The sequence below is a fragment of the Notechis scutatus genome, chromosome 3, assembly GCF_049901735.1.
Source record: "Notechis scutatus isolate UNSWTSFEM ecotype Mainland chromosome 3, rNotScu1.2, whole genome shotgun sequence".
NCBI classification, from domain to species: domain Eukaryota; kingdom Metazoa; phylum Chordata; class Lepidosauria; order Squamata; family Elapidae; genus Notechis; species Notechis scutatus.
In genome coordinates this window covers 205,172,330-205,193,243 of record NC_142011.1, presented here as the reverse complement: position 1 = coordinate 205,193,243, position 20,914 = coordinate 205,172,330, and the positions used below count along the sequence as shown (strand labels likewise).

Sequence of the window (20,914 nt, the reverse complement as noted above, 5' to 3'; positions counted from 1 at the left end):
ATCCACATGGATGTGTCCATGTTGTTGCCTGGAATCAGTTTGGTCTAGTGGTTAAGTCACCAGGCTAGAAACCAGGAGAAGGTGAGTTCTAGACCCCAGCATAGGATGAAAGCCAGCTGGGTGGTTTGGATGACCTTGGGCTTCTTGGCAAGATGGGCGGCAAACAAGTCTAATAAATCATCAGGAGACAGTGAGTTCTAGTGCCGCCTTAGGCATGAAGGTCAGCTGGGTGTCTAAAACTCATCGCCTCCTGGTGATCAGCCCAAAGTCACCCAGCCGGCTTTCATGCCAAAGGTGGAACTAGAACTCACCATCTTCTGGTCATTGCCCCAAAGTCACCCAACTGGTTTTCCTGCCTAAGGCAGGACTAGAACTCACCATCGCCTGGTGATTGTCCCAAAGTCACGCAGCTAATTTTCATGCCCAAGGTGGGACTAGAACTCACCATCTCCTGGTGATTGGCTCAAAGTCACCTAGGCGGCTTTCATGCCAAGGTAGAACTAGAACTCAGTGTCTCTTTGTGATTGGACCAAAGTCATCGAGCTAATTTTCATGCCCAAGGCGGGACTAGAACTCACCATCTCCTGGTGATTGTCCCAAAGTCACCCAGCTAATTTTCATGCCCAAGGCGGGACTAGAACTCACCATCGCCTGGTGATTGTCCCAAAGTCACCCAGCTAATTTTCATGCCCAAGGCGGGACTAGAACTCACCATCTCCTGGTGATTGGCTCAAAGTCACCTAGGCGGCTTTCATGCCAAGGTGGAACTAGAACTCAGTGTCTCTTTGTGATTGGACCAAAGTCATCCAGCTAATTTTCATGCCCAAAGCGGGACTAGAACTCCCCATCTCCCGGTTTCTACCCTGGTGCCTTAACCACTAAACCAGAGTTGTCTCATCCCTTATATGGAAAAGACACTCTCCGCTTTCGCAGCTTTTGTGGCGCACGCAACATGCTTTTTCCTCCTCCTCTTCCTCTTTGCAGGAAACGCCGAGGAGCCATCAACAGCAAGCAGCTGACCTACCTGGAGAAATACCGGCCCAAGCAGCGCCTGCGTTTCAAGGATCCCCAGAACCACAAGAATAAATGCTGCATCATGTAACCTCTGCGGTGCCTCCTTGCCGGAACCCCACCCGAGAGGGAAGACAAACCATGCCACCCTCAAAGCGCACAGGGCTTGACTTCTGAAGTTTGCAGAGGACAATTTGGTCACAACTTTTCCCTTTTTTTTTTTTTTTTTTTTGGAGTTGTTCCCAAGCAAGGAGAACGCTGGTTTTCCCCCTTTGTTTGGTTTCCAAGGCTTGAAATAACGTTGGTTTCCCCTCCCTCTCTCCTTCCTTCCTTTCCCAAATATTTTGTCTTGTCGCAAGCTTTTTGTAACTGACATCAACTTTTTCAATGCAATAACTCTGGAGCGGTCGTCTTTTTACCTCCAGGAGAACTTGGGGGATGGATTAAGGAATGAACTAGCTAAAGTAGAAGGCCATAGTTAAAGCCCACTTATTTCTGGGCAGAGATAAACCTAGATACGCCGGGGAGCCGAGTTAGTTGGGGTACAAAGGGGTGTTGTGCTGTGCTTGGTTGGTTGGGTTGGCTTTCATGTTTGAACAGGTAGCTGTGGGTCATCCTTTCTTGCAAGGGTTGGGAGCCAACCCTTTGAACAAGAGACGGGACACCCCCTGGTCTGTGGAGATGATAATCCACTGATCCTGATGTGTCTTTCACGACTCGCGATCCCCCCTCGCTTCCAGCAGGATGCCATTTCTCTTTTATGTCCTCGCCCACAAAGTCATAAAAATTCCCCATCGGATCGAATAAGGATCGGATAAGGTTGGCTACTTTTTGCATGTCTTTGGAGAAGAAAAGTGGTTGAGGTTAGAAGTAGGAGGACCGGGAAGGTGGCCTTTCTCTCGAAGAGAGAACCGAAGGATTTAAGGAAGGAGTAGAAAGGAGGCTTATGGGAATTGGAAACAGGAATGGGATGTGGGAATTCTTGGTAGGACGGAACGGCACTTGATTTGGGCGGGGGTCTCTTCGGCCACAATAATGTTCAGACATTTTGAAGAGGAAGAAGCAGAGAAAATCCCTTTTCTGGAGGTTTTTTTTTTCTTTCTTTCTTGTGGAGGTGTCTGGCTGAGAATCTGTTTTCGTAAGCCTTCTGTATTGACTTTGTAGAATTAATGTTTTTAAATAAAGCCACTTCAGGTCCCCAGTGATTATATGGACCTAAAGTAAGGGTCTTCAAACTTGGCAAGTTTAAGACTTGTGGACTTCAACTCCCAGAATTCCTGAGCTAACATGACTGGAGGAGGAATTCTGGGAGTTGAAGTCCACAAATCTTAAAGCTGTCAAGTTTGAAGACCCCTGACCTAGAGCAAGAGTGGGAAACCATGGCCCTTTTTTTTTTACTTGTGGACTTCAACTCCCAGAATTCCTGAGCCAGGCTCAGGAATTGTGGGAGTTGAAGTCCAACAGTCATAACAGGGCCCATGGTTCCCCATCCCTGCCCCTAGAGCAAAGGTGGGTGACTATGGCCCCTTCACGACCTGTGGACTTCAGCTCCCAGAATCCCTCAGCCCAGCATGGCTACCTCAGGAATTCTGGGAGTTGAAGTCCACAGATACTCAAGGGGACTTAGTTGCCCACACCCCAACCTAGAGGGAACTCTTTTGAGTTTTACCCTTTTCTCCAACGTGTGTGCAATGCACTTTTGCACATACTTCCTCACCTGACACTCCTTGTGAGGAGACTTGTGTCCTCACAAATCACCAGGACGATATCCATTTCAGTCCAAGTGACTCAGGAGATGGATTTCAGCCTCTCGCGTGTAGTTCTTTGATTTGGGCCTATCCCCATGATGACGAACCTATGGCACGCATGTCAGAGGTGGCAGGCAGAGCCCTCGCTGTGAACATGCGCACCGTTGCCAACTCTTCTTACGGTTTCTGGCACGCACATGTGCACTGGCCAAGCTGGTCTTTGCAGGTGCCGGAAAATGGGCCAAAAAACAGACCCTTTTTCGGCCTGTTTTCAAGCTGTTCCCTGACCACTTTCAAGCCATTTTTGGGCTGTGTTTCGGGCCACTTTCAGGCTGTTTTTGGGCTGTTTTCTGGGCCATGTTCAGGCCAAAACCAGCCTGAAAATGACTTGAAAATGGCCCCCCAAACAGGCAAAAAACAGGCATGCGCACACCAGCCAGCTGGTCTTTCGTTTTCTGGCACTCTAGCACGCACACATGCACATGCGTGTACATTCCAGTTTGGGCCCTCAGTGCCGAAAAGGTTCGCCATCACTGGCCTATCCTCTCACCACAGCGAGCCAATTAACACATATATCCAACTGCCAGTTGTGGTGTTTTATCCATGGAAACACAGGTGCCTGCGTAGATCTGGGGGCATCTCCTGTTTTTCCAAACAGCCCAAGACTCGTTTCTGTCGATCCAGAAAAATCTGAGTCAACCCAGCCTGTCAACTCCACTTGAACTCGTGAAGGAGTTGAGACTTTTTAATCTGTCTTCCTGTTTATATATTTATATTATTATTATTATTATTTTAAATTGCTGACTAGTTTTTAATGCGGGTGGATGAGAATCTTGAGGGCTGGGATTTGAAAGGCCAGACATGAAATGTAGAAATGAAAAAATTAAGAGAGGTTCCGCCAAGACCCTTGAAATAAATCCCATCCAGTAAAAGTTCAAAGTGGACAAGGAAGTTGGTGTCCTTCTCCCTTTCTTGGAGGCCTGGGTGTTGTCTTCATCCTTTGGGCGTGTGGTTGGAAGAATATTACGGAAGAAACTTCCGTGCTGTTCTAAATTCCTTTATTGAGTAACTAATCTCCCCACTCCTAGCCAAGTTTCTTTATAACAGTCTTCCTGCCCCGGGCTTAAATCCAATTTTGTCAGCCAGGGTGATGTTCCTCCACAGTCATGTGGAGAGAGAAAAGGAATCACGAGGTTGAAAATGGAGAACCTTAAATTGATAGAATAAGGTGCCATCCGTCAGCTTTGGGTTATTTAGCGATGATCCGATTGTCCCAGAAAGAGAGTTATGAGCTATGAACTCTGGACGAAGGGTGCTCATTTGGTTGGTGGTATTAGAAGACCGGTGAATAAGTGAAAATTTGCCACCTGCCTAGATCCCTACAGAGACTTGTGATTTATTTATTTTTACGACAAAGATACAGCAGTTGAGAGGAGAACTTGGATCATAGTTTGATTTAGCTCTTCGTAGATTGTGAAACATCCTAGAAGCACCCCAAACATTGTCACCCGTGGGTTGCTTTCTCTCAAAGCACTCCTTGTGAGTATCACTGCATAAACTCTTTAACCGACGTTTCAAGATGTTTTCTAGATTTTGGAGTGTTATCTTTGCAAAGCTGCTTCATGTGGTCTCTTTTTCTCTCTCTGTCTCTGGAGCATCCAACTAGTAGCTTTTCTAGCTTAACTTTGGGGCCTGTGATTGGTTTCTAAGGAGGAACATCCTATTCTGAACCTTCCGTCGTTTTCCTATTCTTGTTGAACATGCTGCTGTGATCCACGGCGTTCTGGCCAAGCCATAACCTTAAAAGAGTTGGGTTGAGAGAAGCCCACTATAGAACTAACTTTAGGGTGTGGGGTGAATTAACGCAAGTCCACCCACCGATTCCTAAGGATCTGTCTTCCGCTTAGATACAGATTATTGTTGATGTTGCCTGTGGATTGTAATTTTGGGTAGAAAAAAAAAAATTAGAAGGATTCTATGGTGGCACTTTTTCCAAATTAAATATATATATATATATTAGAAGTGAGCTCCCTTTCATCAGATGCCTAATTCTGGATTATGGCTTTTCCCATTGTCACTGAGATAGGGTAACAAGGCTTATGAGGAATTGAGATTTGAACTTTTCCAGTTGTAAAGACACATCCTTTTTTTCACTAAGAGTATATGCATTCTTCTGCCTTTAGCAGTGTTCCAGAAAGGTGCTCCTCCCAAGTCTTCCTTGCAGAAGAAATGTGTCTCGTCTCGGAGAAGGATTCTTGGTAGGGCAAGAACATCTTTTTTTTTTCCAATTAACTGTGGAAGCTTCCTAACATCATTGCGTTCAGGAGCAGGAAGCGTTCTTCCTACCAGTCTTATTAGCAAACCCGTCCATAGAGAGGCCCAGTGAGGTCATAAAATCCAGCCCTGTTTGACACAGCTGTACAAACTGAAACATCCCAAAGAGATAACTGTCCATCTTCCACCCAAAAAAAGGAAGACCTTCACACCTCTGGAACATTAATTCCACAATTTTTTTTTTACTAGTGGGACATTTTTCTTCACGTTCACCCAAAATATAAATATATGATTTGTTTAGAACTTTAGACAGCTGTTAAAAACCTCCCAAGAGTGTAAGGGCTCTTTAGCCCTTCAGCCATCTTTAAGCCACAAAACTGTGGTCTCAGCAGCATGAGGAATTCACCAATTCCATGTATATATATATATGGATGGAAACGTAGCCCGGATCTTCCCTTCTCAAACTTGGTATTCTGGCCTGGTTCTGTAGCCTGTTGATCCAAAGGAGGAGAAGCTAGTTGTTGTTGTTTTTTTAAAAAAATGATTTCCCAAATGTCTTGCGAGGAAGCAAGTGGCGGTCTGGATAAACCACAAACGTTGCCTCTCCCGAATTGTTCTCCATCCAGCCTTCCCTGATTTAGGAAGACAGGATTTCTAAACTTGGGCAGTTGCTAAGTTTCTTCCATTGGGCTGGAATCCTCCAAACTTGAAGATGGGAAAAACGAGCGCTTCCTTGCATACAACCTATTTCCACTGCAGTAAGAGGCTCAGCCGCTCAGTCTTATTCCTACTAGGGAGGTGTCTGTGCTCTGGCTGTTAAAAATGCACGAAATGATGTGACTGAAAGAACAGCACACACACACACACACCCATTTTGTGGCCTGACTGTGTGTGGGGGGTGGGGGCGAGGAGAACTGGGTTGCAGGAGTGGCGGGCTGGGTCGCGTGGTGTACACGGCTCGACTCGCGCGAGCAATGGGCATACGCAGCTCGGCTGCAAGTTGAGCTGGGCACGCACGCGCAGCGCCCCAGTTGTAAGCAAGCTGCCAGCCTGGGAGTTGGGGACACCCGTCAAAGAAAGCCTTTCAAAATTGCTTTGCTTAATCCTAGCAAAGAGGGCTTATTTAGCTCCTACCCAGATACAAACTGTCTTACTAAGTACTGTAATCATCTCCTCAAATATTGTCCAGACACTTCCTTCAAGATCATGAGATCTAGAAACTTTTCCCCCTTTTTTTAAAACAAAAACAAACAAAAAAACCAATGAAATTTAAGAGACCGCCCTCGTGGGTTGCAGTCTGACTGTTCCTCATTCTAACTAAGTTTGAGTTAAGCGCGTTCTTCCTGCAAGGTTTTGGAGTTGTCTCTTTCAATCCACTGGTGCTGTTCCTGGCATGGCTGATCCAGTTGATTCTGGCTTGATTCATTGCTTGGAAACCTCTTTTTCTGGGTGCTTTCACAAGAACAGCTTCCAGGTCAAAGTGGCCGTGCTTTGTGGCTGTTTTTTAAAAGTTGTACGATTTCAAGAATTGCACAGTGCAGGCTATCCTCACCTCAAGACAATGCTGGATCACTTGAGTCCCTTTTGAAAGTAGGATGTTTGGAAACAGCTTCTCCCCACCCACCCCCCAAAAAAGAAGAAGAAGAATGACCTGTTCTGAACTTGGCCTGTTTTTGGGATGGAAATATTTTGCACACTCCCCTGTTCTTGGCTGTTTCGTTGTATGGGTATCGAACTAAATGGGAGGCAGGCAGGCTATAGCATCTCTTGTCGTTTTGAGGAAGCAGTGATTGTTTTAAGAAACAATTCTGTGCAGAGCAGAGGGCCTAAAATAATGGATAAATGCTTTTTTTAATGTTGTAATTTGGGGAAAAATATTGGGCAGGCTGAAACTGGCTAAATTTGAGCAAGGCAAAAGAAGCGAAGTTCTGTTTATTGCCATGAAATTGCAGAGCACCACGCTTCCTCTTTATAAAATGAAAGCTTCCATTCTTTTGTGTAATACCTGGAAACAGACCTTGACATGTCTTGGCAACTTGAGGCGCTTAGGGATTTAGTGTTTCTGGTTCTTTTGCTCTGTTGGGGAGTTGAATGTAAACTACGCAGTCATCTCTGTGGTTTTCGGATTGGAGGCTCTGCTTTTCGGAGTAGACAGCTTCACCATGGGAGTGATGGACCCAGAAGGTCCCCAAAGAAAGGCAAATCGGCTTCTTGAGTTGGCTTGCCAAGATTTGGACTTTCTCCAGAAAGTTTTTAAAAAAAATGGGAAAGAAAATAACACCCCACATTGAACAGTGATGAGGGTCTCAAATGACAATCCAATGGGGTCGTCTTTAGCTTCTGAACTAAAATTGGTGCTGAATTTGAGTAGGAACAGAATAGAACCGACACGAAAGGGTTTGAATTATTTCAGGGTATCTCCTGGGGGTTTGCGCCTCACGTGAAAACCACTTTGCGGAGACAGCCAGGCTGTTGGAAGGAAAGGAACGTTTTTTCTGGTTCACTGCTTTCTCTCTCCTTTTTCCCATCCCATTGGATCAGGGTTATCCAACCTTGGCAACTTTTAAGAGTTGTGGACTTCAGCTCCTAGGCAGCTGAGAGTTGAAGTCCACAAATCTCAAAGAGTAGCCAAGATTGGACACCCCTGCCGTAGGTGGTAACAATGTGGAAACCTACTTCCTTCCCTTCCCAAAACCAGGCAAAACCCTCTAGAGCAGCTTTCACTGCCCTTAGTAGCAGGTGGAGACTCCAGAACAATTAATTCAGAAGGTTTGTGGCCCACCAGAATCCAATCGTGGTCACAGCTTTATTCCCAGAGTTCGGTTTGGCTGGTGGAGGAAATCTTTCAGGGCAAGTCCATTCCCACGTGTGCCTTCCGCCCAAGCCCATTACCTCATGGCATAGGAGCAACCGGTGTTGTGAATAAGCCACATGTCCCATGATGTGCAAGACACAGAAGGAAACTCCGGGTTTGAATCCCCTTTGAAGAGAGAGGAAGTAGAAGAGGCAGAGAGCTTCTCATTTCAGAGATTAAGAATGTCTTTTCAAAGGCGCAGCTCCAAAGTTTTATGAAATAGATAATATAGCGTTTTGTGATTCTTTTTTTTTTTTTTTATAATGGCAATGGGTCCTGCATCCCCTTTGCAAAAACATTATTGGGGGTGGAAAAAACAGCCGAAGGCAAATGTCCAGAGCACGTAGAAGGTTTTCAGAGAATGATTTCAGAATTAGTCATTTACAAACATACCAGCATTTTTAATAGCCTTATAGTGTGAAAAACTTTTGAATATAAAAAAAAAAAAATTTAAAAGCTTGTGTGTAACCTTAGCTGGAAGACGTATGTATAGAAATGAACAAAAAATAATAATATTGCAATGCCTCTGTGTTTTTGGGGGAATGGGGGTGGGAGGGGGTGTGTTCTCAACTGTTGCAAAGGAAGACATGTTATTTTCCTACGCAGTTGTCAAGCCTTTGTACCTGGTTATTGAAATCAAACCCTGGGAAATAAGGAAAAAAATTCACCATCCCAAATCTGTTCTTGATCGTGTTTCAGCGCAGCTTCTAATAGGTCCAGAGTGTGAAATTTGCATGCAGCAAAATGACAAAATTTAGAATTATGGGTCTTTGTTGGCGTCCCTGCTGCTTTGGATGCCAGAAATTCTGTGAAATCTGTACCGTAAGGAGATGTTTTCCTTTCCATGCTCCGTTCCTGCACAAACTATCTGGGGTATAAAACCCAGAGGTTTTCCAGAAGCATGGACCAGAATTCTTGAGTCCCAGAATTCTTGCAAGTGGGTTTTATTTCTGACTGACAAATTGAATGGAAGTCCATCTGAAGGACTTTCAGGACGGAGCAGGTTGACTGTTAGAAGGATGAAGGTCAAAAGAGAACAGCATCCCAGGTGAACATCTAGGTCAAAGGTCTTCAAACTTGGCAAGTTTAAGACTTGTGGAGTTCAACTCCCAGAATTCCTGAGCTCACATGACTGGAGGAGGAATTCTGGGAGTTGGGAGTCCACAAGTCTTAAAGCTGTCAAGTTTGAAGACCCCTGATCTAGGTGGTCTTCTCCAGGAGTCATTTGACCATCTGGTTAAAGATGAGAGCCAATTCCAGTGGCGTCTGAAGTGGGTTTAGAAGGAACGGTGAGGAAAATGAAAAATGGACTTCTCTTTTCTTAACACCAGCATTTCCTGTCCTCTTACACCCAATTCACACTTAGCCATCAATAGAAATTGCTTCTTTCCATTGACTTCCCCTACCTCTTGATTGAAAATCAGGAACGCTGAAGATGCAGTTGTTCTGTGACATGTTCACATGTTCCTTTTTCTGGCAACATGAGAGAGAGATACCGAGTCAGAAAGGCGCTGGGTAGTTGGTGCCAATCTGCTTCTTGAAAATGAGCCCTTCATGTGGTTGACGGTCTCCTAAAAATTACGATTTAATGAATGTTAATGCTTCGTGTCCATCAGTCACCTAGTAGTCAGAACATGACAGTAAATCAGAGGAAAAATTAGCTATGTAATTGTGCGCGAGAATCATGATGGTTATTTTTACTGTTCTTAATTAGGAACGATCACATTGCAATGGCCGTTATTTATTTCCAGGGCTGCCCTGTTAATTGACTTCATCAGCCACACACTCTGACACAATGGCACAATTCCTTGAGTCTCAGTAGTTCAGAACATGAGGAATTGATGCCGAGATTTTTAAGCAGGTGTGTCCCAACTTTGGAGACATTTAAGACCTGTGGACTTCAACTCCCAGAATTCCCCAGCCAGCCATGTTGGCTGGGGAATTCTGGGAGTTGAAAGTCCACGGGTCCTAAAAACACCAAAATCTTGGTAGTTCACAAAATCAGGAAATGATGCTGAGACTTTAAAGCAGGCATGTCCAACCTTGGCAACTTTTAAGACCTGTGGACTTCAACTCCCAGAATACCCCAACCAGTCATGCTGGCTGGGGAGTTCTGGGAGTTGAAGTCCTTAGATTTTAAAGTTGACCTCCATTTTAAACCTTGTTTTCCTCTATTCTGAGCCCTGCTTAATTATGATGGAGATGGCTTTTCCGGTGCTCTTTTTATCAGGTAAATACTGATGTTGAGGTCTGCCAATGAGATCTAGAACCGTGACACTTTATTATGACAAACAATTTCCCCTCTCTCCTATAAATAAAATGAAATGTACCTGTTTTTGCTCAAGTCCTGTGAAAAAACTATGTCTTTTTTAATAATCCTTTTGTTTCTGAGTGGTGAAAGTCTTGAAAAACATCCTAAGGTGATTCTTTTTTTTTTTTTTTTTTGGCCTCCAACCACAACAACAAAACAAAGTAAAATAAAAGGCTTCACTGTTTTATATGAGACTCTGTGTGGCGGTGGGTTTTTCTCATTGGTGATGTGGGTTGTCGGATGGGAGGCACAATAATTGTGTAATTCGTTTATCAAATATTTACCTGTTTAAAACTACATACAGGTAGTCCTCAACTTATGGCCATCATGGAGTCTCCCCTTTAGGGGTCATAAGTCGTGAGAGTTGTAAAGGATGCTGCAGGACCGACACAATTTTACACTTTTTTTGTGTGTGTGGAGATCGTTAACCAAACCAATTGTTTTCTGCGGGAACTTTTGCTGAGAACCAGCATTTACTGATAAAAGGGAATTTTTGTAACTCAGGGTTGAAACGAGGGGTCCTTGGGGCCCTCTGAGCTTGGTTGTTTTCTTGCAGACATTTCACGACCCAACTAGGTAACATCATCAGGGCACTCTGGAAAGAATGCAGAAAAGAGCAACAAAGATAATTAGGAGCAAATATAAGGAGGACAGTTGCAGGAATTGGGTATGTCCAGTTTAATAGAATTCTTTATTGGCCAAGTGTGATTGGACACATAGAGAATTTGTCTTGGAGCAAATGCTCTCAGTGTACATAAAAGAAAGATACATTCGTCAAGAGCCAAGAATCATAAGGTATAACACTTAATAGCAATAGCACTTAGACTTATATACCGCTTTATAGTGCTTTCCGGCCCTCTCTAAGTGGTTTACAGTGTCAGCCTATTGCCCCCAACAATTTGGGTCCTCATTTTACCTACCTCGGAAGAATGGAAGGCTGAGTCAACCTTGGGATTCGAACTGCCAAATTGTAGGCAGCTGGTTGCAATAGAAGTAGCTTGCAGTACTGCACTCTTAACCACTGCGCCACCGAGGCTCCTAATAATAGTCATAGGGTACAATAAGCAATCAAATCATAGTAGGAAACAGTCAATGAAGAAGTAGGAAAAAGTTAATGAGAAGAACTAGAGGAGACATGATAGCAGTCTTCCAATATTTGAGGGGCTGCCACAAGGAAGAGGAGGCCAAACCTGTTTCCCAAAGCACCTGAGGGCAGGACAAGAAGCAATGGAAACTAGTCAAGGAAAGAAGCAACCTGGAATTAAGGAGAAATTTCCTGACAATAATCAGTGGAGCAACTTGCCTTCAGAAGTTGTAAATGCTCCAACACTGCAAGTTTTTAAGAAGAAATTGGATAAACGTTTGAAGTGGTGTGTAGTAGGATATCCTGCCTAAGCAGAGGGTTGGACTACAAGACCTCCAAGGTCTCTTTTAACTCTGTTTTGTTTCCTGACAAAACAAATTGGTGGGACAACTTGCCTCCAGAAGTTCTGGATGCTCCAACACTGGAAGTTTTTAAGAAGAGATTGGACAGCCACTTGTCTGAAATGGTATATAAGGTTTCCCGCCTTGAGCAGGGAAGGGGTTGGGCTAGAAGACCTCCAAGGTCCCTTCTAACTCTTCTGTTACCTAGAAACAGCATCATAGCACACAGGGGAGAAAAAACCCTGAGCATAACACCACACTGGACCGTGAAATGCAGGGCAGTGTGGCAGTTAAACTGCGTGGATGAACTGCATGTGAACTTGGCTGTGGGCTAAACCAGATGCACGGGGATTAAATTGGTAAGAGGAAGTGAGAAAGAGGGCTGGTTGCAGCTTGTTGCGCCACGCAGCATAAGCGTCATGTTCTGATGAAGCACGCACCTGAAATGGCAGCTTTTGAGGTGAAGCCGCTGCTTTTAATGGCAAATGTGATGAGTAATTTTTAAGGCGGGTGTGGGTGGCTTGCAAGGAGACGCTTAGGAAAGTAGAACAATTACTCAGCCCCTGCTCATTTGGGAAGTCCTGCTACTACCTCCTCAAAACGTGCTATAATTAAGCTGGGTTATTTAGCTAACTATCGAGGTGTTGGGTGAGACCCAGATTTTGGAAAAAAAAAAAAAGGTTTTTAATTGGTTTTGTGAAATCTCCAAATTAAAATGAAACCAATCCCGGGGGGCAGAGGGTTGGGCAGCTCAGCACCACTGATGTCGGGGCACCTGTGGTGGCCCAAGGGCTCTGCCGGGGAAAATGGAGCTAGGGAGGGCAGCCCTACTTAAGCTCCATTGTCATTGGCAGAGGGTTGGAGGCCATTTGCAGCTGAAAACGGAGCTTGGCCCTTCCATTCTCCATCTTGGTTGGCAGGGGCACTGCCAGCTTGTCCTTTGCTGTTTCCAAGGTGGCCCCGTGGGCGAGATTCTGTCCTTGAGTTTGACACCCCTGGTCTAACCTATGTGCCACCTTCAAGGTGCCAACCTCCTTCAAGGTTGTAAATAATAAAAAAAGATTCACTACTATATTTTGGACAGAATAGTTGCCAAGATGTTGTGGGCACTGAAGACCTCTCCGGCTGCCCCCCTTAAATTATTGAAATTTAACTTAGGTTTTTTGCTAATTCAGTTAATGTGAACAAACTCTCCCACTGCCGTCATTGGATTTAAATGACATAAAATGACATGTATTTAACATAATTTTCTTTCCATTATATATTATGGAAGTAAGTGAAAGCAGATTGAACCCAGATTGACTCATATTTAAAGTAGGCCCGTAAAACCTGTAGCCTCCTGAATGGATTAAAGGGTTGGGGAGCATCTGAGGTAAACCTGATGTTCTTGAATTCCTGTTTCTCGCCTGCCAATAATGTGGAAAGCTGGGAAACAAAGGCATAAAATCAAAATCACGTGAAGCATTAGTACCGCTTTATAAAACCTTAGTAAAAGCCACACCTGGAATGTTGCATCCAGTTTTGGTCACCGTATTATAAAACAGATGTTGTGGAGACTTTTGGGGGAAAAAAAATTAGCCCCGTTTCGTCACTTCCTGTTTTTTCCGAAAATACCAGAAGTGACAAAATGGGACTAATATTTCGGCCTACAAAGCTTGTAGAAGCCTGCAGAAGCCTTCCTCAAGCCTTTGGGAGGCCAAAAAAGGCCTCAAACCGACCGAAAATCAGCTGTGAGGCGCGCACAGTTTGGCTGCAGCTTGCGTGCCAGCACAAATGACTGCGTGCCACCTGTGGCACACGTGCCATAGGTTTGCCATCATGGGTATAGGGTCTCCTGCTCGAGCAGGGGGCTGGACTAGAAGACCTCCGAGGTCCCTTCCTGCTCTATTCTGATGCTGAGCTGTAATCCAAGCACAGTTTCTGCTTCCTCCATATCTTAGGAATCAGATTGTTTCCATGTTATTGTTCCCGTGCATTAATGGAACAGCTGTTTTCTCCCTGCACCGGCTTGAACAGATGTTTGGTTGGATGTGGTTTGCTTAACTGTTGGAAGACCTTGATTTCCCAGGTGATAAGACACACCTCCAGTGAGAGGTGGAAGATTGCTCCCATCTCAAGATGTGCTGTGGCTTGTGGTGCACGTGAGTAGCTGGGTTACTTCACCGAACCCTTTTATCCAGCCAAAACAGACTTTATGCTTTGATTGTTATGTTGGCTGAGGAATACAGAATACATTTCCTACCAATAGTGTTTTGACATGTGTACAACACCTGCAGATATAATGAACATCGTTTACTATAAACGGTACCATTTCCACAGGAAGGACAGCTGTCTGTATTTTGTTATTTGTCTCTTCCATAAAAACACATGTTTTTAATACTTAAGCTACCAGAACATATGGGTTATTTCTGAAGCATAACAATGAATGCAGGAATTAAACCTCCACTGTGTTCTCATTCTATTCCCTTTCCAAGGAAGCAAGATCATTAACAAATTTCCCCCTCCTCCTCCTCCTCATCTTCCTCCTTCTCCCCTTTTTCTTTTCTTCCTCTTCTCTTCTTTCCCCTCCTCCCCTCCTCCTCCTTCTTCTCCTTCCTCTTCCTACTCCTCTTCCTTTCCTTCTTCTTCCTCTTCCTTTTCTTCCTCCCTCCTCTTCCTTCTCCTCTCCTCCTTCTCCTTCTTCCTCTTCTCTTTCTTTTCTTCCTCTTGTCCCTCCTCTTCTTCCTCCTCTTCTCCTCCCCCTCCCCCTCTTTCTCTTCTTCCTATTCCTCTGGGGTACCTGTGAACGATAGATGGACACAGATTAGCAGCTCCTTTGAGAAATCTGTGCACCATGGGTTGCTGTGCCAGGGAGTCTTATCTTACCACACAACAGAACTAAAGAAAGAGCTGCCACCTGACAACGGATGGTGTTGATTTCTCTTCTTCCTTCTCCTCCTTTTCTTTTTCTCCTCTTCCTCCTCCTCCTCCATCATTCCAAAGATCATTTGCCTAGGACAGTGGTGGCTAACCTTTTTGGTGTCCTGTGCCAAAAAGAAAAAAGAATGACATGGCCATAGGTGTATATTATAGGCCACCCAATCAAGCAGAAAATATAGATGTCCTTTTTGCCAGCCAACTAACAAACATAAGCAGGAAACACACAACAATAGTAATGGGAGACTTCAATTATCCTGATATCAGTTGGAAAACTAATTTTGCACCAAGTGAGAAATCAAATAAGTTCCTAACCAACCTAGCTGACAACTTTGTTGTCCAAAAGGTAGAGGGTGAAACTAGAGGGACAGCCATACTGGATTTAATTCTTACAAACAGAGAAGAAGTGATAGAGGGAGTTGAAACTGCAGGAACCTTGGGTGAGAGTGACCATGTCATACTAGAATTCAACATAACACAAACACAAGCAACAGAACATAATGACACCAGAGTCTTGGATTTTAAAAAAGCTGATTTCAATAAACTCAGAGAGAACTTGGGAAAGATTCCATGGATGAAAATCCTAAAGGGGAAAACAACTCAAGAATCTTGGGAAACTCTAAAAAGTATGATCATAGAAGCCCAGACCAGCACAATACCACTGAGAAAGAAAAACAAGAAATCCAAGAAGAAACCAGCATGGCTACACAAAGATCTCTCTGGCAAATTGAAAGAAAAAAAGGACAAGTACAAAAAATGGAAAGTAGGACATACAACTAAGGCAGAATATCAGCAGATAGCCAGAATCTGCAAAGACGAAGTCAGGATAGCAAAGGCTCAGAACGAACAAAGACTTGCAACAAAAGTCAAAGATAATAAAAAAAAAGTTTCTTCCAACATATAAATAACAAGAATAAAATCAAGGAAACAGTTGGTCCATTAAAGAGAGAAATGGCAAGGAAGTAACAGGCAACAGAGAGAAAACAGAACTGCTTAACTCATTCTTTGCATCCATCTTCACACAAAAAGAAACTATAGCTCAACCCACCAAAAACAACTGTAAAAGACAGACCAGAAATAAAAGTTAAAATAAGCAAAAAAAAATAGTAAGAGAACACCTGTCTGACCTTGATGAAAACAAATCACCGGGGCCTGATGGATTACATCCCAGAGTTTTAAAGGAGCTGGCAGAGGTCATCTCAGAACCACTGCACCATATCTTTCAAAAATCCTGGACCACCGGGGAACTACCAGAGGACTGGAAAAGAGCTGATGTGGTTCCCATCTTCAAAAAAGGAAAAAAAATAAACCCAGGAAACAATAGACCAATCAGTCTAACATCAATACCCGGGAAGATACTGGAAAAGATAATAAAAAACCAGATCTGCCAACATCTAGAAACAAGTAAAGTAATAACTAGCAGTCAGCACGGGTTTGTTAAAAACAGATCATGCCAAACTAATCTTATTTCATTCTTCAACACAGTGACTAAATTAGTAGACTAGCAAAATACTGTGGACATAATATATTTAGTTTTCAGCAAGGCATTCGACGAAGTAGACCACAACCTACTTCTTAGTAAGCTAGAAAAAAGTGGAATAGATAGCACCACCACTAGATGGATTCGCAACTGGCTGGCAAACCGTACTCAACGAGTAGTCCTTAATGGGTCTAAGTCTACATGGAGGGAAGTAAGCAGTGGGGTGCCACAAGGTTCCGTCTTAGGCCCACTACTCTTCAATATCTTCATTAACGACTTAGATGAGGGAATAGAAAGGGAACTTATCAAATTTGCAGATGATACTAAGCTGGCAGGAATAGCTAACACCCAAGAAGATAGGCTCAAGATCCAAATGGATCTTGACAGACTAGAACACTGGGCCATATCTAACAAAATGAAATTCAATGTAGAGAAAAGTAAAGTCCTACACTTCGGCAAGAAAAACCCAAAGTACACATATAGACTGGGTGAAACCAGGCTCAATAGCAGGAACTGTGAGACTGATCTTAGAGTCTTAGTGGACAACCAGCGAAATATGAGCCAGCAGTGTGCAGCAGCAGCCAAAAAAGCTAACGCAATCCTAAATTGTATTAACAGAGGAATACAATCAAGATCAAGGGAAGTACTAATATCACCCTATAAAACCTTAGTAAGATCACACCTAAAGTACTGCATCCAGTTTTGTTCACCACATTATAAAAAAGATGTTGAGACTCTAGAAAAAGTACAGAGAAGAGCAACCAGGATGATTAGAGGACTGGAGGCTAAAACATACAACAAATGGTTGCAGGAACTGGGCTTGGCTAGTCTGGTAAAGAGAAGGACCAGGGGAGACATGATAGCGGTCTTCCAATATTTGAGGGGCTGCCACAGGGAGGAAGGGGGGGTCAAGCTATTTTCTAAAGCTCCTGTAGGCCAGACAAGGAATAATGGATGGAAACTGAACAAGGAGAGATTTAACCTGGAAATAAGGAAAAACTTTCTGACAGTGAGAACAATCAACCAATGGAACAGCTTGCCCTTGGAAGTTGTGGGAGCGCCATCACTTGAGACTATCAAGAAGACATTGGACTGCCATTTGTCAGAAATGGTGTAGGGTGGGCGGGGGGTTGGACTAGATGACCTACAAGGTCCCTTCCAACTCTGATTATCTGTTAAATTGCGCTCACGCACTCTCGCATCCCAGTACCCAGAAGGCAATGTGCCAGGGGCCCACACATACACCCTGTGCATGCGTATGCAACCCCCTGTGCACGCCACACATCTGTGCATGTACATGCAATCCCCCTGTGGGCCATGTGTCCGCGCATGCACGTGAGATCCTCCCGTGCACAGCGTGCATCTCTGTGCATGAGTGCGCGTCTCCCACCCACCCCCACCCCCATGCATGCACCAGATACCCAACAATCAGCTGTCAGGTGGCCGGCGCATGCATGCGCAGTGGGGTTCTTCCAGGCAACCTCTCCCATGCCAGCAGAAGTGGCTCTGCATGCCACTTCCGGCACGCATGCCATAGGTTCACCATTACGGGCCTCGGACATAAGTGTAAGATACGAGTGAGGAAGGGTGATCTTACAGAGACAGCAAAACAAACTTTCTACCCTCTTTCCATACGAATGATAGATATCTTCCTGCTTGCAATGCTGATTAAGTGACCCAGCAGGCTTTCTTGGGACTGGATTTTTACTGGCTTTTTCCCCAGGTGCTGCTGGACACTGACCTCTTGGGCCCTTAGCAGTGTAGGTTCTTCCATGCAACCCACTTCAGATAGGAAAACTTCTAAGTGGGAAGAGACAGCTTCCCTCAGGATATGGAGCCGCGCTTCTGATTGAAGAGAAACATTGACTTTTAACCTCGGGTTGTTCTGCCACCACTGCCAAAATAAACTGGTCCTCAGAGATGCAATCTGCTCCCTTCAATCCATGTTCCAAAGATGTGTTTGTTTGTTTTTTTCCTTCGTAGCCTAGAAGCCTAAACTTTTAACAAGTCCTTTACGGCTTGTATTATCTGTAGACTGCTCCCATCCATTAAGGAAGGGGGAGACAACCATGCCAGATTTCCTCCTGTTCCCAATTTGTTTTCCTCCGTAGAACCGCTTGGATTGAGAAATTGACATCTGCCTAAGCCATCAAAGAAGTCAAACGAAGGCTAAACTTCTCAAGGAGGAGACATGGAAACAAACAAACAAACTCCCATCACCTTATCAGCTTCTGAAGCTGTTCCCTCCTGTTGTCTCTGGATACAGGGGCCTACAAATTTTGGGAAAGGATCGACTTCCGAAATAAAATGGCTTAATTTTACATATTTTGATTATGAAGTGGATTGGAAAGCAGATGATCAAGTGGCTGGTTGGCTAAAGTTTTCAAGATATTTCACAAGAAATATTTATACCCAGGCAAGTATATTTGCCTATGAGGGAGGGAGGTATCTGATGATCATGAATTCTTGACAAAGTATGGTAGGACAATGAAAGTGGTACTACAGGGAAGTGTATAAATTTATCTTCAGATGACTATGAAAAACACCTAGAAAATTTGCTTAGATCCTATAAAGCACTTGGTGCAAACACATCACTGAAAATTCACTTCATACACTCACATTTAGAATAGAATAGAATAGAATAGAATAGAATAGAATAGAATAGAATAGAATATTGGAATGAAGAATAGAATAGAATAGAATAGAATAGAATAGAATAGAATAGAATAGAATAGAATAGAATAGAATATTAGAATGAAGAATAGAATAGAGTAGAACAGAACAGAACAGAATATTTTATTGGCCAGTGTGACTGGATACACAGGGAATTTGTCTTCAGTGCATAAGCTCTCAGTGTACATAAGAGGTATATGTATAAATCATAAGCATAGTCATCATAAATACATTATCATGAATCATAAGATACAACATTTAGTGATAGTCATAGGATACTAAATAAGCAATCAACCTAAATCATACTAGGAAACTAAATAAAACAATATAAATTGTAAAGATATAACCAACAAGGTTATAGCCATAAGTAGAAAAGGAGCTAAGTAATGGGAAGGATGAGAAGAAGAATAGTAATACAGTCTTAGTAAATAGTTTGACAGTGTTGTGGGAATTAGTTGTTTAACAGAGTGATGGTATTTGGGGGAAAACTGTCCTTGTGTCTAGTTGTTCTGGTGTGCAGTGACCTATAATGTCGTTTTGAGGGTAGGAGTTGAAACAATTTATGTCTGGAATGTGAGGGGTCTGTAAATATTTTCACAGCCCACTTTTTGACTCATGCAATATACAGATCCTCAATGGAAGGCATGATGTTAGCAATTGTTTCTTCTGCAGTCCTAATTGTCCTCTGAAGTCTGTGTCTGTCTTGTTTGGTTGCAAAGCCAAACCAGACAGTTATAGAGGTGCAGATGACAGAACTCAATCATTCCTCTGTAGAACTGAGTCAGCAGCTCCTATTTAGATTATTTTCCTTTGAACTGTGGGGCAGTGAGTGATAAGCATGGGGAGAGATTCCATCAAGATATCGCAGGCATGGAGAAAAGATACCAAGGGAAATGAACTCTATCCATGCTTCTGGAATCTCCCAGGGATGATGAACTATTGCAGTTCACAAGTAAAAAAAGCCCAAAAGTGCAGTTTAGATACTGAATAAAGATGGAACCTTGTCATTTAATGCGCATCCGCATATCAGGCACTGGACCCAGCTGTTCATCCTCTTCCTCATCAGCCACCTCCAAGGCTGTTGACTCTCCATCTGAGGACTGACGGTTGGCCCAGGTTCCGCCTCTGTCTCTCTCTCTCTGTCTCTCTCTCTCTGACAGCTCCATTCCCTCTTCCTCCTCGGAGCTCCCAGGTTGCCCTTATACCTTATGGGAGGGGCAATCACCTCCCAGCCTTACTCCTGAGTCACCCCTTTTGTTTCAGCTGTTCTTGCCTTCTAGCAGCTCTGCGCATATGTGCACTGGGAACAGGCTCCTGTTGTTCCTCTGCCTTGCTGCTGCCAGACTCCGAAGGCAGCACCCACTCCCAGATGGTCCTGGCGCCATCTCTGCATCAGACGCAGGACCCTCATCCGAGTCCTCTCCAGATTCCCAGACTGGTCCCGTTTCTTCACCACTGTCTGATTCCGCTGCTGTCTGAACCGGCTGCCGGTGAACCACAACACTAACCTCACATGCGCATGTCGTCCCCAGCCTCCTTTTTGCTGTCAGAGGCCTTCAGGAACTTCTTCTTCTGCAGCCGGCAAGGCTTTCCAGAAGGCCTCTGCAGCCGATAACAGAGGTCCGGATCGATCCAGAGTTTTGTTATCAACTACAGAGGACTTCAGAAAAGCCTTGCCGGCTGCCGAAGAAATGGGCCGGCGAGGCAGGTGTCGGGGTGTGCGAGGCCTGGCTACAACTGTCCAAAGGTAAGTAGTAGGGCAGCTCCACCACTCCCCATCCTGATCCTCGCTTAATTTTTACCCGTGTACTCTGGACTGGGTGGGATGTTAATTAGGGCTTATTTCGGGAGTAGGGCTTATATTGGGCGCATGTGTAAAAATCAAGCTAGGACTTACTTTCGGGGTAGGTCGTATTTTCGAGGAAACGATATAGTTGAGAAATACATCCGTTCAATACAATACAAGATTTCAATGCATTACAGTGGTTGGTAAATAAAACAAATTAAAATGGGCCAGATGAATATATAGGGCAATAAGTTAAGATTGTTAAAAGAAATAATAGATATATTAAATAATAGCTATAAGAAAATGTGATTATTGTTATATTGGTAAGAAAAGTATTAATTATAATTGTAAGCACAAGTTATATGTACCCAGTCGGCACATGGTTGAAATGAAATTGAATTATTGTAAAATATTTAAAAAAAACCTGAATGAAAAA

The 20,914-nt window shown here is 43.9% G+C and overlaps 1 protein-coding gene across 4 annotated transcripts in view; it reads left to right on the top strand.

Annotated features, from left to right (window-relative positions):
• The window catches only part of PTP4A3 (protein tyrosine phosphatase 4A3), a 123,218-nt gene extending 112,828 nt beyond the window's left edge, over positions 1-10,390 (top strand). For all 4 annotated transcript variants that reach the window (XM_087962266.1, XM_087962268.1, XM_087962265.1 and 1 more), the window contains one exon: positions 985-10,390. In XM_087962266.1, coding sequence (XP_087818392.1) covers positions 985-1,102 — 118 coding nt within the window. In that variant the 3' untranslated portion in view covers positions 1,103-10,390. The remainder of the gene's footprint in view (positions 1-984) is intronic.
• Positions 10,391-20,914: the final 10,524 nt, after the last annotated feature.